Source organism: Arvicanthis niloticus, chromosome 17 (genome assembly GCF_011762505.2).
Source record: "Arvicanthis niloticus isolate mArvNil1 chromosome 17, mArvNil1.pat.X, whole genome shotgun sequence".
NCBI lineage: Eukaryota > Metazoa > Chordata > Mammalia > Rodentia > Muridae > Arvicanthis > Arvicanthis niloticus.
The window spans coordinates 30,423,441-30,441,545 of NC_047674.1; the positions used below are offsets into that span (position 1 = coordinate 30,423,441).

At 43.4% G+C, this 18,105-nt stretch overlaps 1 protein-coding gene across 2 annotated transcripts in view; it reads left to right on the forward strand.

Moving 5' to 3' along the window:
* Mgat4a (alpha-1,3-mannosyl-glycoprotein 4-beta-N-acetylglucosaminyltransferase A) overlaps positions 1 to 18,105 on the forward strand; it is a 92,057-nt gene that overhangs the window by 2,911 nt on the left and 71,041 nt on the right. For both annotated transcript variants that reach the window (XM_034521797.2, XM_076915044.1), the window contains exon 2: positions 2,118 to 2,484. In XM_034521797.2, the coding sequence (XP_034377688.1) occupies positions 2,391 to 2,484 (94 nt within the window). In that variant the 5' untranslated portion in view covers positions 2,118 to 2,390. The remainder of the gene's footprint in view (positions 1 to 2,117; positions 2,485 to 18,105) is intronic.

Here is an 18,105-nt window from a genome sequence, read left to right on the forward strand (position 1 = left end):
GAAATTCTCTGTTCATTCTGTAGTTTATACCATAACAGGCATGTTTGTACTACACAACAGAAACCATTTTTAAAACAAATTTTGTTGCAGATTTGTTTTGTAACAAATTTTGAAAATTTATGTTTTCTGTCTAGCCAAGTTAACACTCAGAAAGGCTCTGTAGTCTCATCTGGGCCGCAGACCATCTCCTGCGGCATCTCCATCCTGCTATGTTGTATGTGGTCAATCTGAGGGACAAAAGGTGGCAGATAAGAATTCTGCCAGGCTGTGGTGACCCACACCTTTAGTCCGAGCACTTTGGAGGCAGAGGCAGGTAGACCTCTCTCTGTGAGTTCGAGGCTAGCCTGGTGGACAGAGGGAGTTCCAAGGCAGCCAGAGCTACACAGGTTTTGAAACCCTGTCTCGAAAAACAAATAGAAAAAGAACTTAAACTTAGAAGCTATTGAAACTGGGGTTTCTCATTGGGTTTACCTCCTCGTGTGTAAAATAAAGTTTGTAACGCTTGCCCTGTAAGGACTTAGTGAAGGTTTAAGTCACGTAACAGGCCCAGAATGAAGGGGGAAAAAGCCAGTAAACTACAGTGACTGTCCTTGACATCACTCTTTGTCATTTGTCCCTGTGTGGTCTTCCTTGACTAGTGGAGATTCCCAGTGATTCACAGTGCTAGAAATAGCTGAGGTGGTAGTTTGTGAATTGCCTGCAAATGGCTGCTTTAATCAGGCGTGCCTGTCCTCTGAGAGATGTGTCTCTTGGGTTCAATAGTTGTTTTTGGAGGTGCAGTAACTCACCCCACTAGAGACTCATTTAGTATACCACCACAAGATGTGGTGCCACCCCTTGATGCCACTAGAAATCAATGCACATCTCAGATGGCCTGACAAGCCCTTAGGGGGTGAGACCAGTTATGTCTAGAGTGGACTGCACAGTAGCCGGCTGCATTTGTTGGCTTATTTTTCTTTTCGATACAGTTGATGTCTGTTGAAGACTATCTTGTGCTGGGCATTCTGCTTAGCAACCTCATGTCTTTCCAGTTCTAAAGAATTTTAGTCAGACGAATACTGGTCATCCTCATTTCTTTTTTTTCTTTTTTTCTTTTTTTGTTTTTTCAAGACAGAGTTTCTTTGTGTAGCCCTGGCTGTCCTGGAACTCACTCTGTAGACCAGGCTGGCCTCGAACTCAGAAATCCGCCTGTCTCTTCCCCCTAAGTGCTGGGATTAAAGGCGTGCGCCACCACTGCCCGGCCTTTTTTTTTTTTTTTTTTTTTTTTTTTTTCCTCCTCCTCATTTCTTGAGTGTAAGAACCTAATGGGGTGAGTTGTTGCTGAGAGAGAGTGGGCTGGATCACTGCCTCTTCTAAATATGTAAATATTTTCAGCTTTCTTTCTAAAACTTAAGGTGAGGATATTGATAATTGTAAGCTTTTTGTGATTTATGATATGTGGGACACCAGGGCCCAGTGCTTTCTTATTTCATAGATGAAGCTTGGAGGCCTGGATGAGAAGAGCATGCTGGGGCATTAAGTAATGTCATAAGTCAGAGCTGGACCTCGGACTCTTCAAACTATTACAGTTATTATGCAGCTGAGTAATAACGGGGGTGTTGGTGAAGCTCAAGGCTCAGTTGTCAGAGATCTTTTTGGGAATCTATGAGCCCCACAACTTCTCCCTTTAAGTGAGCAACTATAATTTTTTATGTTTTTCATAGACAGAACCAGCCAGGAGGAATATATTTTGAAGCTTGTTTCCTTGGAGGGAAAAGACCTTTATAATTCTGCTATAAGAAATGAGTCATTTGGCTACAGTGGTGGCATACGCCTTTAATCCCAGCACTTTGGAGGCAGAGGCAGGTGGATTTCTGAGTTTGAGGCCAGTCTGGTCTATACAGTGAGTTCCAGGACAGCCAGGGCTATACAGAGAAACCTTGTCTCAAAAAAATCAAACAAACAAACAAACAAACAAAAAAACCACCCAAGAAATGAGTCATTTTAATATGGGGGGACGGTCTTCATAAGTACAGTTTAGTCTTGACAAAAGTCTGCCTCTGATGCTGAATAATAAATGGAGAAACCTCTGTTTTACATTATTTAGTGAGTTTTCCTTTCTCTTCTTTCCCTGACAGGAAGAAGAAGAAGAAAAAGAAGCAGCAGCCCTTAGCCCTCAGCCTCTGAAAACTGCGAAGACAATCTGGAATAGCAATACCCACTGTTGCTTTGCTGCCTGACACTTGCCCAGCATCTGAAGTGAACCTAAATCATCAGTTGCTTTTTTTTTTTTTCTTTTTTCTTTTTGGCCTGGGGCCAAGGCATTCTGGATTCTGTTGACGTGAGGCTGGAGAGAAACGGGGTCTTGCTTGTTGTCGCCAACTTGTGAACCAGTGTGATGGTGAAATGAGATGAGGCTCCGAAATGGAACTGTGGCCACTGCGCTGGTGTTTGTCACATCCTTCCTTACCCTGTCCTGGTATACCACATGGCAAAATGGGAAAGGTAAGAAGGAGGTTCCTGAACCACAGTGGGTGACAGAGTGGGCCATGTGCCACAGCAGTGAACTGAGTAGAAATAGGTTGAGCCTGCATGCTGCAGCCCACACGCGCCTCAGTCTTTGTTCTGGCGGCTTCTTTTGATACAAAAACGAAACAGTTTTCCTGGACAGACGGGTGCAGACTTCTTATTCCAGCCAGTTTGTTTTCAGTATCTTAAGATCACACTTGGGAAAGCCACATTGTGTAACAAAGACTTTTTTTTTTTTTGCCTTTTAAATAAACCAGGTCATCACAATCAATAAAGCTTGGGTGTGCTAAACCAAAGTTTTGTACGCCAAAGTGTTGTAGAAAACACTTAGAAGCGGGTGATCAGGGCATTCAGGAAACATACATACTAGTTAAGGTCCTGACTTAGTGCATAGCTAACGCCCTGACAGACTGCTCCTTTGGCAGTGAGGAGAAATTCTGATTGCAATATTAGAAGTTTCGTAAGTTATAATTGCGTGTCAAATTGTTGTCTGTTGATTAAAATTACTCAAAGGGGTGATGATCGTTTGCTCTTCTTGTTTTGTTTTTTGTTTTCTCTTTTCCAGCATTGATGAAAGAAGTGCTGATGGTTGTTGGGAGACTGGAAGTGTTGGGGAGGCTTCATGTTCATTGTTAGAGCCCTGTTTATCACCTGGGGGATTTGAAGCTTGTCTTGTTGACATTGCCTTCCTGGTCCATGGAGACGATTGCTTTCTGCTGTGCATTTGTGTTTATATACCTGTGTTAGTAATACATACCTCTCTGGGCATATATGCTTTACACATTTGAATTGCAGCTATGTGCGTCTGCTTGTATACCGTAAGTAGAGGGACATGAGAAACACCCACTTAATGTGTGGATAAGCCTTACATCCTTTCCCCTGCTTTCTCTCTTTCTCTGAGTTGGGTTCTAGCTCAGGCACTGGAGAAATACAGGTGAAAATTTTGCTACAGGAAAGTTCTTTGGGTACGCTTTTAAAGTCTGAGATTAAAATTCTTTTAGAAATACATTGTATCATTCATTTAGTTATTTTGTGTGTATGCTACCTTGGATAATTTGGATGTCAAGTTAGCTTTAGGAGTTGGGTCACTCCTTCCACCATTTGGGTTCTGGGGATTGAACTCGGGCATAGGCTTGTGGACAATCGCCCTAACTCACTGGCTTGGTTTCCTTCTTGATCACACCTAATGAGAGGACATAATTAGAATCGCTTGAGTCAAAGAGATGATTGTTCTTGACATAAATAAAGCTAATGACTCACTGTTAAGAAAACTGACCATAGCATAAGTACTTGGGTTTTTTCCCCCTATTAGAGAACTTAACTCCTGGGAGAGTTCTAGTAACAGAGAAACTCAGCTTTCCCCAGTGGGTTTTGTTTTGGGCTCTGCTTTGGATCTCGTTTCTTAGGCATCAGCAACAGTACTATTTTTCTTAAAGCTCCATCAGTTATGATTTATGATTATATGATTATCTTTAGTATGGAGGGGAACTGGAGCAATAGAGGTGCCTTCACTGTGAAGTACTGTGTATAGGCAGGTCTCTCCACTGTAGCTCTCCGAGCAGCTGAGTAGTCTTCCCCATGTTGGTTTCCTGCTATGTTTTGCTCAGGCTCAGGGGTCTGCTCAGGTGTTATTCGCTCGTGTAAGACCCCTGTGTTGATTGCTGCCATATCAGTGACCACTCTAACTGTTGAGTATTTGGGTTCTTTCTAGAGGGTTCAGGCAGTGAGACAGCCTGGATTTTCCAAGGTAGACCTGATTCCACATATTCAATCTAGTGTTTCCAGGGACCATGTGCTTTGGTTTTTATTTTGAAAGATTTCTAAAATCCTTGACACTGCTAGACAAATTGAAATAGAATTTTTCCTTCATTCTTGGTAAAGGAATAAATCCTTACATATACTTGGATATATGATCCCTTATATATACCCATAGATATGGTCCCTTACATATAACTGTGGTCCCTTACTTATACTTGGATGTATGGTCCCTTACATATACCTGGATGTATGATACTTTATATATACCTGGATGTATGGTCCCTTACATGTAACCATATGTGTGGTCCCTTACATGTACCTGTCCTGTGCCTAGTGTGTGATATTAGAAACCATGAAAATAAAGAACGAGAAGAATCTCCATGCCTTTGAGCAAGGAATGGCAACAAATGTGGTATGATCATCTGGAGGAGAGAGAGAAGCAATACCAGTGCTTGTTCTGTTCCTTATGTATCATTCACTTAGTCCTCATGACCCCAGGGGCATTACCACCTGTGCAGTTGGAAACATCAAAGCAGGGTGCTAGAGATTCTAGCTAGTTAGGGAGGCCGTGTGTTCATTCTGTAGCAGAGGTGCCATGGTGCTTTATAGAGTAGGCACAGTGTGAAAGCCAGGCCAGGAAGCGGGCACATCGGGTGCAGAGCTGATTTCTGAAAGGGAATAGGGCATGTCTGCTCTGTAATTAGGAGCTGCTCATTTTGACAGGCGCATGGGGTTACACAGTGTGCAGCTCCGTAGGGGCGCTACTTTGGTATAGTCTACACTCACTACTTGGAAGAATCAGAGCTGGCCCATGAATTGGCATAGGTTGAAGGGCAGGGAGCCAGTTCAGCAGGGCATACTAGATTCCCACATAAAAAACAAGAGAGAATTCCAGGTTCGTGGAATGGGGAGGCTGGGAAAGTTGTAGGCGGGTATTGGGAGAACCGGACTGGAATGATCCTGAGTGTCATGCGCTGGTGTGGAGAGGGTACCATTGAACTTTCTCCATGTTCAAACACAATGCAGAAACAGGAAAACCAAGTAAGTATCACGGATCCCTGCACCGGGCTGGTCTGTGTCCTCATGCCTGACTCAGGGCCACATTCTCGTCACGCCCCTAAGACACAGCGCTTGTGCAATGAATGGTTGCTTCAGCAAGAATGTTTATGGAGAATTTTTAAAACAGCCTTATTGAGTTATAATTTACATACTAAACAATTCAACCATTGAACATACTGACAAATAATAATTCATTTGGTGGTAGGGGTGTCTACACTAACAATGGTCACCCTGCTGAGGTGGGGATTTAGCCGAGTGATGGAGGGCTTGCTGAATAGTCATGAGGTCACTGGTGTGAGTTCTCTACCTATTAGTTATCACAGCGTCTTCTCAGCCCTAGGCTATCACTGATGGACTTCCTGCCTACAGATTTCCCTGATCAGGACTCTTCCTAAGTGGAACTGTGTAATGTGTGGTCTTGGTGACTGTCTTTTCTTTCAGTTAGCATGCTTCAGGTCTAATTGTGATGTAGCATAGATCAGTCTTTTTCCTTTTTTCAAACGAATGGTGTGTGCATGTGCGTGTGTATGCATGTATGCGTGTGTTTTGTCTGTGTGTCTGTGTACTTATGTGTACAGGCATGCGTGTAGGACACAGGTTTGTTGACTGTCTTCCACTATTGATCTTTTTTTTTTTTTAATTTATTTTTTATGTGTCCCTGTGTGTGCACATATACATGTGTGTAGAGGCTGGAAGAGGACATTGGCTCCTTGGAAGCTGGAGTTAGAGGTGGCTGAGCTACCCCACATGGGTGCTAGGACTATGAGCTTCTCAGAAGTGCAGTCATGCTCTAATGCTTGTGACTATTGAGCTGGTCCTTTCCACCTTATTTTTGGAGTCTGTGCCATTCACTGAGCCTGGGGCTTGCTGTTTTGGCTTGACTGGCTGTCCCAGGGATCCACCTATCTATCTCCCTCCAATGCTGGGGTTATAGACACTGTTGCAATGCTTGGCTTTTATCCAGGCTCCAGTCATCCAGCTTACAGAGCAAGTGCTTTACCCACTGAGCCATCTTTTCAGTCCCTAAGGATGTCTTCCTACAAATGTAACAAATTTGTGTTCGTCCCTTGATGGACATTTGGGTTGTCTGTACCTTTCCACTGTTGGTGATAATGAGCATGAAGTTGTCTTAGGTTTTCTTTGTGGGATCTGTTGAAAAGCGAAATTTCTGGGTCCTGTGGTAACTCCACTTAGTCATTTGAGGAACATCAGACTGTCAAAGTGGCTGAACCCTGAAACATTGTGTTTCATTGTTTTATTTTTATCTGGGTGTGTCTGGAGCTACAGTCTGTCTCCACACAGCATGTGGTTAGACCTCTTCACCCAGTCTGATGACCATCTTTTAATTGCTTTGTGGGTTCATTTGTATCTGGTTTTTTTTTTGATGTAGTTAGATTTATTCTATTTTTTTTCCATCTTTTCTTTCATGTCCTTTCCCTCTACAATTATTTCAATAATCAAGTTCTAATGTAGCAATTAGAATTAATTTATGATTTTTCACCATTTCTAGGTATACATACACACATATACATATTTGTATGTATTAGCATATCAAACTCAACTTTAGACTTTATTATCTTAATTTTAATCCAATGTAGTAATGTTACTTGTTGACTGATAAGATGGGTCACTGGGTGAAAGCTTTACTACACAAGCCTGGTGACTAGAATCCAATCCCTGGAGCCCAAATAAAGGTGCATGGAGAGACTGGCTCTGCAAAGCTGGTCTCTGACCTCCACACACGTACTCGTCCCCTATCATGAACTTACATGCACACAATTTAAAAAGAAATATCAGTCCTTGATACCTCTGTTTACTTTTACCCTTTCTGCCTGGTATTATTGTTACATATATTTACATCTATTAATGTTGCAAACCCAACAATGCGCTATAATTATGATCTCACATTTGCCATTATGTATTGTTACAATTATGCTGTTACCATCTGTCTTTCCTTCCTCAGCCTGCAGAAGTTTGATCACCATTTACCCCCCTTGTGCTGTTACTGGCAGTTATTCATGCATTTCCCAACATTACAGAGCCAGCAATACATTATGGCTGTTATTTTATATACTTAAATTAAAATTGCTTAATAAAAAGGAGAAAAGACAGATACAGTTATCATGTCTGTTATAGTTGCATAATTACTAGCGCTCTTTGTGGGTTGTTTGAACTATCTTTTGAGATAATTTTTTTTGTCAGACTGGAGGTTGATACCCTTTGCGATTTCTTGTTAAGTGGTCAGCTAGTAATGGATTCTGCTTTTGTTTATTTTAGACTATTTTTATTTGACTTTTCATTTTTAAACAAGATTGTTTAAAAAGTGTGTGTGTCTGTCTGTCTGTCTGTCAGTCAGTCAGACAGTAGGTATTTGTCCTCAAGTGGGGGTGCCCACAGAGTCTAGAAGAGGGTATCAGATCCCTTGAAACCAGAATGACAGGTGGTTTTGAGCAGCCTGACAGGGTGCTGGGAACTTAAGACCTTTGTAAAAGCGGTATACACACCTCAATTTTTTTCATTTTTATTTTATGTGTATGAGTGTTTGCTTGAATTTATGTATGTGCATCGTGTGCATGCCTGGTGCCTGAGGCCAGGGGGGAGAGCCAAGGCTCCTAAGATGGGGTTGTAGACAGTTGTGAGCTGCTGTGTGGTTGCTGGGGTCCAGATGCTCGTCCTTGGCAAAAGCAGCAAATGCTCTTAACCACCCAACTGTCTCTCCAACCCCCAACTTCATTTGGAAAGACATCCTTCCTGGACTGGGGAGTCTTGTTTGGCAGTGTTTTTGTTGTGGTTTTGAGTGCCTCCTGACGTGTGTGTGTGTGTGTGTGTGTGTGTGTGTGTGTGTGTGTGTGTGTTATCCCTGTTGAGGCAGCTGGCTATTGATCTGTTTAGATGCTGCATCACTTCCTCTCGCTGCTCTCTAGATGATTGTCTGATAAACTTTCTATCATTTTCACACAGTATAAATCGGAGTCTCTGTTAGCCCACTTCTTATTCTTTTTTGAGCTCCCTAGATACATGGACTGTTTTTTAAATAAGTTTAGTAAGTATTCAGCCTTTATTTGTTTGAATGTTTTTCTTCCTTTTTTTGTTTTTTGTTTTTGTTGTTGTTGTTGTTTTTCTTCTCTTGTTCCCATTGCACGCACACATGCACCACGGCATGACATTTGGGGTTCCCTTTTCTGAGGCATAGGTTCAGCTTTCGTCACCTCTGTTGATCTAGCTTAAGTTTGCTAATTCTTTATTCTGCTCATGTTTGCTGTTGTATTGGGCATCTCTGCATCTCTATAGGGACTGCATATGCAGTAAATGGACATATATGTACGTAACCAAAACTCTCTAGTGATATTTTTCTCCCTTATTTTACATATGAGATGTGCTAGCTTTCTGTGACTGAGACAGTGAGCTGGTGATTACAGAGGTCTGGCTTCAGGGTTCATTTGTCCTGTTGCCTTTGGGCCTGTGTTGGTGGAGCTGTACATCATTGTGGTGGTGAATGTAAGGTGAACGTGACCTGGTCACCCCCTTGCAAGCAGGAAGCAAAGACAGGAACTTGATGTTACATGTCCATAGTCCAGCCGTAGAGAAGCTGAAGCAGGAGGAGCAAGGCCAGACTGGACTGCAGTGCAAGAGTCTGTCTCAAACATAAAAACAAGCAAATAAAACCCCTAAACCCCCCTCCAAGCAAAGAGACAAGAAGGCCTGGAGTCCTGGTGTCTGCCTTTGACTGAGCGTCCTCTCTAGACCCTACCTCCTGAAGAGCCTGCCAGTTCCCAGTGATGCTACAGGCGGGTGACAAGGTTTTACTGTGAAGACCTTTTAGGGACATTTAGGATCCAAAGTGAAGCCTAGGGAGATTGATTATAAGAATTGTCTTCTAGGATTATATTGGCCAGGAAGTCCCAGGAGACACTTGAAGTCACTGCATCCAGCAACTGGTGTGGTATTAATTTAGTCGAAGTCCAAATACCCAAGAGTAATGGTAAACTGAAGGTACAAGCTCCCATCCCTGTTTAGACCGGAAGGTCCAAGAACCAGGAAGTCCAAAGGCAGAATGTTCTTGCCTGGAACTTTCTTCTCTGTCGTGTCTCCCCCCCCCCCCCCACATCACCCCCACTCCCTTCACTTCTCCATGCAAAAGGATCAGTATATACAGGATTGTTGGTGTTGTGTTTTATAAAAAGATGGGAAAGGCCAGGGTTACGTTTGGTGGAGGCGCTGTAAGGTGTGGGGCCTCTGTGGGCCCATGTTGAGGCATCCCTTCCCCCGCTCCCCCCCAGGTACCAGCCACAGGGTATAGTATAGAATAAATAGAGTTTATTCAGGACATAGGGAGGGGGAGTTGAGAGAAAGGGGGGGGGCGCATGTGCACGCGGAGATAAGGGGGAGGGGAGTGGGGAGAGAGAGGGAGCAAAAGCAGGGGAGAAAGCAAGAGCAAGAAGGCAAGAGAGTGAGGAGGGGGCAAGCAGCCCCTTTTATAGTGAGTCAGGCATACTTAGCTGTTGCCAGGTAACTGTGGGGCAGAGTCTAGACTAAATGCCAAAAAGCATTGGTCAGGGTGCTCCCCTCTCCTCAGTCAATCAGTTCACATGTAAATCTCTCCCAGAAACCAGTGAACTCACGGCTAGTAATGTTTTCCCAGCTCTCTGGGCAATCCTTAACCCGGCCAAGTGGATACATAAAACGGCCCATTGGGAGGCTGGCTAGTGATTTTATTTATTTGTTTATTTTTACTTGTCTTGTTCTTTCAGCTCTAGTTTTGTTCTTAAAAGTCTCTCCTCCTATTGTGATTTGATATTTACTATAATGTTGCTATTTTTTTGTGTTTTGTGTTTTTTAATGTAATTTTGAGGTAAGTTCTCACTATGTAGCTCTGGCTGGCTGACCTGGAACTCTCTGTACAGACCACACTATAACCTTGACCTCAAAATCTGGCTGCCTCTGCCTCCTGAGTGTTGGGATTAAAGGTGAGCATGGTGTCCTCACACTCTGCCTTTCCTTTCTGTCTTTTAATTATTTTATATGTATGGGGTTTGGGCAGCATGCATAGTCTGTGTGCCACATGTACATCTGGAGTCCTGCAGGCCAGAAGAAGGTGTCGGAGTTTTTGGAGCTGCAGTTAAAGATAGTTGTGAGTCACCATGTCGGTGCTGGGATTCAAACCTAGGTCCTCTGGAAGAGTAGTCTGTGCCCCTAACTGCTGAGCTGTCTCTCCAGTCCCCTTTATTTCTTTAAGTTGGAGCAAACCCTGCCAACTATCATCTGGTTACACTCAAAGGCAGTTTCTGTTTCTTGCCTTTTTCAGATGCATGGGTCTTTCCTGTTTCTTTGCACACCTCCATGTTTTTCTTTTTATTTATTTTTCGACGACTGCTAGACATTTTAGATGAATGGATCTTAGCAGTTCTGGGTGCTGGGTCTCGCCCCTTCCTGGGGTTGTTGACTTGTTTTGCTGGGCTCTGTTGTTATGGTCTTGCTCCCTCATCCAGGAGGCACCTCTCCCTGGTTACATTGTAAGGACTCTCTTCCATTCTGCTGGCTGATTTCTTTATTGGTTGTTGTTGCTTTATTGCTCAGGTATTGCTATGCCCTAGAGAATGCATGCATCCATCCAGCTCCCAACTATTCAAATTGTGGTTCCTGCAGAGGTCAGTGTTGGCTGTTTGACCTTGAGAGATCTCCTATCTGCCTGTTGCTTCTGCAAATCTCAGGTCTTGGCTGTGTTGTCATCAGGCCCAGGAGAAAATATGCATCCTGGAAGAGAAGATGTTAGGGGACACCTTATGATCTCTGGAACATTTTCTCGAAAACTGTCTCTTCTATTTGTAATCAAAAATAGTTACTTATTTTTGTTTTAAGATTTAATTTATGTGTCTGTTTGCATGTACCTGTATACACATATGCCATGCCGAGGTCAGAAGAGAATGTCAGATCCTCCAAAGCTAGAGTTACAGGGCATGCAACTTGCGTAGTATCGATGATGGCATCCAAACTTGAATCCTCTTAAAGCATGGCAAATGTTCTTAACATCAGCCATTTCTTCAGCACCTCAAAGTTTTTTTTCTTCAGTGTGTCTGTATGTGCTTACATATATGCAGATGTATGTTTGTGTGTGTGTGTGTGTGTGCATGCTAGTGGACAGCCGCAGGTATTGTTCCTTGGAAACTAGTCACTTTTTAAAAAATGACAGTCTCTTACTGGCCTGCACCTTGCCCTAGTAGGCTGGAGAGCTGGGGGTTCTTCTGTTTCTGCTTCTGACAGTGTAGTTTCTGAAGATTCAGCTCTGGTTCTTGTTTTTACAAGAAGCTATCTCCTCTACTCTAGTTTTTTTTTTTTTTTTTTTTTTTTTTTTAATTCTTACAGAGCAAGGAAAGCTGAACAGAGTAGAAGAAGAAGCTAAAGGTGAGCCTGAGGTTTGTAGTTCCCCATCGTTGTGAGTTCGTTTAGGTTTGTCGAGCATCTTCTGAATGCTGGGCATTGTCAGGCTCAATCTGGGACTAATTGTCAAGCCCATCACACAAAAAGTCCCACTCTGCTGTACAGGAGGAGAGGGGGAGGGGTGAAAATGCAATATAGAGGTAAAGTTGAACAGTAAGCAGCTGTTGCTTGCTTGAAACATTTTTGTTGCAAAACAATTTTATATTTGCAACCAATTTATAAAACCTAGCCTACAGAATTCCTTTATACTCCCCCACAGCATCACCTACCATTGTAACAACTTACAGGGCACATTTTAATCATGTTCTTTCTTAGTGTGTGTGTATACACACACATGTGGAAGTCAGGAGTTGGCTCTCCTTCTAGCACGTGGGTGTGAAAATTGAACTCAGGGCAGTAGGCTTGGCAGCACATGACTTTATTCATTAAGGGATTAAGTTGGTCCTAGGGTGTGTTGGACTCTAAGATCCAGACCAGGGGACGCACTCCTGCAGAAACACACACACGGATGAGGGATTTGCTGCAATAACATGAGGTTTAATGATAATAATAATAATCAGTGCACTGGGGTTCTCTAGCTAGCAGGCAAGAAGAACCCCAAGTTGAAGTTAAGAACAGTTTTTATACAGTTTAAGGGGTGGACTAGAGAAACAGTGACTAGGCACAACATGATTGGTGGAACAGTGTGACTTTTAAACTGATTGGTCTTTGGGGAATGAGGTGGCAAGGACCTCCCTTGTCTGTAAGTGGCAAGGGTTGGTCTATCTAGCTGAATGTGTCTACATGCTCTGGGCCTTCCCCACCTGCTGGTGGGTTCCCTTCCCTATGGTCTGAGGAATGTTAATCCCTTCTTTCTCTGAATGTTAATCCTGCAGGGTAATCCAGCAAGTGTCCTTGGACTAAGAAATGTGCTCCTTCCAGGTTGTGTCCTGGGGCAGTTAATTTTTAAGTTTAACTAAATTCCTACAAGTGCAGTTTTCTAAACCAAAAAATTAACTCTGCTACTGGACACTTCAGCAGAGACTTGGTGGTTATTTTAAAGACCCCACCTTACTTTGCCCTTGTCTGAACACTTTTCCTGGTTAGGCAGAGATAATGGGTTTTGGTCAGACTCCCATAGGAACAGCTAGGTATGTTATACCAGTACAAGGCAAATGTTTTGACTTTCCCTGCCTTAGGTGACAAGATGTTAGATGCTCTTACCTGGAAATTGCTGAAGTTTTCTCATGGTCTCTCTCAGAAGGAACTTGGTCTTACGTTTCATTTCTGAATGGAGTTTGAATTAAGTCTCCTGCCTGCCTTTCTCATGTGTACAGAATGCTGTCTGTATGCTCTGACGCTGAGTGATAAGATGGGGAACAGGAAAGCACAGAATCTGACCCCCCTAAAGGAAAGGAAGGAATGAAGGATGGATGTTGGGAGGAGCCACTCACTCACCTATGCCTGGGGCCATGGCTGGAGAGGATCCTTACTGGAAGTGACATCCAAGTTGTTCCGAATGGAGATAGAAATTAAGGAGAAGACTTCACTGCCATATGGATGCTGGATTGGACCTATGTGTGCCCTCATGGCAGAGGGCTGACTGGTAACCTGTGTGACCCGGCAGCAGAGGACCAGCTACACAAAGAGTATATGAAAGCAGGAAGTGACCTGGGTAGACAGGAGGTCATAGGGACTAGAAAGTTCTGTTAGCCCCAGCAGGTGTGATGGTAATGTAGCAGGAGGTCTGGTGACCTTGGAGGAGTTTGCAACCTATATCTTATCTGGCCTACATTTTACTTCCTGTAAAATGTTTGTGTGTGTCTATCTGTCTCTCTCTCACACAGAGGGGACTGATTCTAATGGGGCCCTTTCCCATGAATATGCATGTATCTTTTTTCCTTTCTATGTAAAGATATGACTATTGTTTTAAGCTTAAAGCAGTGCAGTCAGACAAAAGAAGCCCAAATCCAGCAAAACCTTATGTTTAAAATTATTCAAAGCTATCAGTGTGACAGGCTTCATTCTTTTCTCAAACATGCTTATTTTTAAAATAACTATGTATAATATAAATTAATTTATAATATATATTTATTTATGTATATGCTTGTGTTCCTGTGTAGGCATGTGCACATGAGTGCAGGAGCTGGAATAGACCAGAAGAAGATGTGGCACTAGATTTAAAGGTGTTGCGGGATATTTAGTCACATTGTGAACCCTGAGATTTTGTTTCTGAGTGTGGTGTGGCTCGACCCTTAGCACACCTTTAGTCCCTGTGGCTGGACTACAGACACACCCTTAGTACATACCTTTAGACTCAAAATGAAGTTAAGGAAGCACCATGTTTGAAAGCGAGGTCTAATGGAATGGCAGGCAAAGTGATGGACCAGAGAAAGAATTGACAGAATAGGATGTGTTGAACTCTCAGGAGGAGAGTGAAGGGAAGGTATGTGAGGGGCAGTATACACACAAACACACACACAGAGATTGAGAGAGAGAGAGAGAGAGAGAGAGACAGAGACAGAGAGAGACAGAGAGACAGAGAGAGAGAGAGACAGAGAGAGAGACAGAGAGAGACAGAGAGATTGAGAGAGGAGGGCAGGAGGAGGGGCAGTTTTACTGGGAGAGTTTTACAGAAACAGGTTGCCAAGAGAGAACAAGCTAGACATGGGTGAAGAGAGAGCAAGCCTGAGAATGAGGAGGAGCCAGAGGATTAGAATAGATTGCCAAAGTTAGTATGAGGCCAAGCAGAGCAATTCAGGAGAAGCAGAGAGAGAGAGAGAGAGAGAGAGACAGAGAGAGAGAGAGACAGAGAGAGAGAGAGACAGAGAGACACACAGAGAGAGACACACAGAGAGAGACAGAAACAGACAGAGAGAGAGAGAGAGACAGAGACAGACAGACAGACAGACAAACAGGGACAGACAGAGACAGAAGCCAGATTAAATCTGTCAGCTTGGAGAAGAGTTTGAGCCAGAACAACTGAGTTGACCAGCCAGCCAGAGTCCAGAAAGAACAAGAAAGTGTGAGCTTATTCAGCAGCAAGTCACAGAGGCTGAAGATATTCTAGGCCTAGATTAGATCGTACGGAGGCTAGAGGCTTCCAGGACTGGGCCTCGGTTAGCAGACAGAGGCAGCAAACCTCTGAGAGGACAGTTATTTCTAGGGGAAAAAAAGTTGCTTTTTCATATAGGTGGTTGTGAGATGCTTTTGGGATCTGGAAACCAACACTGAGTCCTTTGCAAGTGTAGCATATGAGTTTTAAAGTACTGGACCCTCTCTCAGACCCTTCTCAGGCTATCCTGAACTTACCCACTGTGTAAGCCCACATTGCCCTAGGGCTTGTGTTAATTCTTTTGTCACAGCCACCTGGGTGCTGGAGTTACAGGTTCAAGCCACCACACACAGAAAAGTTCTTTTGTTTCTTAACTTCCCTAAGATTTGATTGATTGTGATTGTTATTTTTATACCTTTCCGGGGCTACTAATAGGCAGGAAACAAACAGTAAATGTCTCTGAGACAGACCACCATGCTCAGCAGGATTGGGGGGAGGTCACTAAGGGAATGTTTTGGAGACAGAGACCGTTTTATTACCATCTCTTCGAGCTATCTATAGGATTGGGTCAGACTGTAGCTTGGCTTTTAAGTGTGCCTAAAGACCCAAGAATTAAAGGCTTGACACTGTTGAGGGGTGGAGTCTAGGGAAAGGTAACTCATTAAGTTTATGCTCCAAAGGGGACTGTAAGACCCTGGCCTGTTTCTCTTTCTCGTCCTTGGGTGAGTGAGATGTTTCCCCAACATGCTACTTTGTGTGCCCCAGGCCAGAGCAACATGCCAAGCAATCATGGACCGAAACCTTGGAAACTGAGCCAAAACAAGCTTTCCTCTTTTTACATTAATTATCTCAGTACTTATTAACATAAAGCTGATTTGGGCCTTTTTTTTTTTTTTCCCTCTTCTGCCAGTTAAACTTACTAGGTGTCTAAGCCCTTTGGTTCCCACTGGGCAGAGAAGTTTCTGGTATTTCCATGTGTACTCTTTTTTTTTTTTTTTTTTTTTTTTTTTTTTTTTAATGAATGAGGCAACTTTTTTCCTCTGTTGGTTTTTATCCCCTTGGAAACTGACTTCTCTAACTCCTGCTTTGTCCTAATAGATGCTGCAAACACAGTGTTCCTTTTCAGGGCACTTCTCCATAGAAAGCTGCCTAGAATTTTCTTGGGATGAGAAGTTGTTTTTCCTTCTGGCTAGATATTAGTAGATTCTTTTTTTTTTTTTTTTCCCTTTAAGACAGGGTCTTGTGTAGCCCAGGCTGGTCCTTGAGATTTGTTGTGTAACCAAGGCATGACCTTTGAACTTATGATCCTTCTGCTTGTCAGGCGTGAGGCTAGGATCACAGGTGTGTAGCACCACACCTGATTTATGTGGTGTTGGGAATCAAGCCAGGGAGCCAGGGCATTTTTTTTTTTTTTTTTTTTTTAATACCTAGTTTGTTGTGTGACCTCTGCAAGGGTCTTTGTTTCTTCTCCTACTTCATTCCTGTGGCTTACTTTAGACCTTACGCAAATTTCCTATTCCCTCCCACATTTGATACGCACAAATAGATACAGATTTATCCTGTTTCTAAGCTTCTAGGCTGGCGCATGATTATTTTCCTATCAGAAAGTGTGGACTGGGGTATACTTCAAGAGTCTCTTCTGTAGGAACTTTCTGCCAGGTCAGAATCTGAGACTTAGCAATGGCAGGCTTCAGTTTAGCCAGCCTCGTTCTACTGTGCTCTCCCTACCCTCTGCTATGCTCTCCCTACCCTTTGGATGAGCTACTCACCCCAAGCTTTGCATCAGACAGCCCCAGCTCCACAAAGGAAGAGCTGCCAGGCCCACTGAGAGTTCACAGAATGGGCTGATTTAAAGGACTCCAAAAGCCAGATAGAAACACAAGGCTTTGCTACCTTGTGTCTTCTCCACAAGTAACAAGATGCAAGTGGCCAGCTGTCGCCTGAACTCACTTTGTAGTGGCAAGCTTTGATGCAGAGAAGTTTCTGTTGCCTCCTTGGTTGTTATTTCAAAGTACCTCTCTCCCACCCCTAAGAAACTTGGTGTACACAAAGAGTTGAGTGTTTCAGGAGTTGTCCCAGTCCTCGGCTGGGTGTCTAGGCTTCCCTTACCCTACATGACGATCTTTCAGCTGAAGGAAGGTTAAGCTGGAGAACTTGACCTGTAGATTTATGGTGTAAAAACTCATATTTTTGTTCATTTCTCATAATCTGAATTTTATCTCAGGGTTGTTCCCTTTCACCCAATAGCTGGATCTTATGCCCTCTGTCTTTTTCTTCTCTTTCTCTGTGTGTATGTGTGTGTGTGTTTGTCTGTCCATGATGTGTATCTCTGTGTGTGTGTGTGTGTCGGTATGTGTGTGTCTGTGAATGTTTGTATGTTTATCTGTGTGTGTATGTTTGTCTCTGTGTCTGTGTATGTATGTATGTCTCTCTGTATGTGTCTGTATGTGTATATGTGTCTGTATGTGTGTGTATCTCTGTGTGTGTCAGTGTGTATGTCTCTGTCTCTGTGTATGTCTCTGTGTATTTGTGTCTCTGTGTGTATGTCTTTGTGTGTGTCTGTATGTGTGTCTGTGTATGTGTCTATATGTGTGTATAGGTGTGTATCTGTATCTGTGTTTGTGTATCTGTGTGTATATATCTGTGTGTGGGTCTGTGTCTGAGTGTGTGTGTGTGTATATATTTGTGTGTGGGGGTCTATGTTTGAGTGTGTGTGTGCACACACATATGTACATCCTTGTCAAGGTCACTGTCAGTTCTCATTTGCTCTTCACCTTATTTCATATTTATTTTTTTAATTGTGTGTATGCATGTGTTCCTGTGTGTGGCTATGTACACATGAGTGCAGTGCTCACAGACCGGAGGAAGGCATTGGGTTCCCTAGAGCTGGAGTTACAGGCACTTGTGAGCCACCTGTCTTGGTTCCAGGATCTGAATGTGGGTCTTCTGATAGAACACTCTGTGCTTCTAACTGCTGAGCCATCTCTCTAGCCTTCCTTCCACCTTGTCATTTGAGACAGGGTCTTCATGGCACCTTCAGCATCACTTGGGCTAGACTGGCTGGCGAGCGCCAGGGATCTGCCTGTCAAATTTAGAAAAACCTCACTAATCTTATAAGTCTCCTCCTATCACAAGCCTGATAAGGAGTCTGTTGTCAGCTGTGCATGCTGAAGTGCCTTTGGTATTTAATTCCCAGGGGAGATGGTATGGGCTTGCCTTCCAGGCTGGTCTGTTGCAGAGTTGCTGAGGTAAACCTAGGCAGTGCAGAACATTCCTAGGCTGGTGGGGAATGTGCCTGTGTGGTGGGA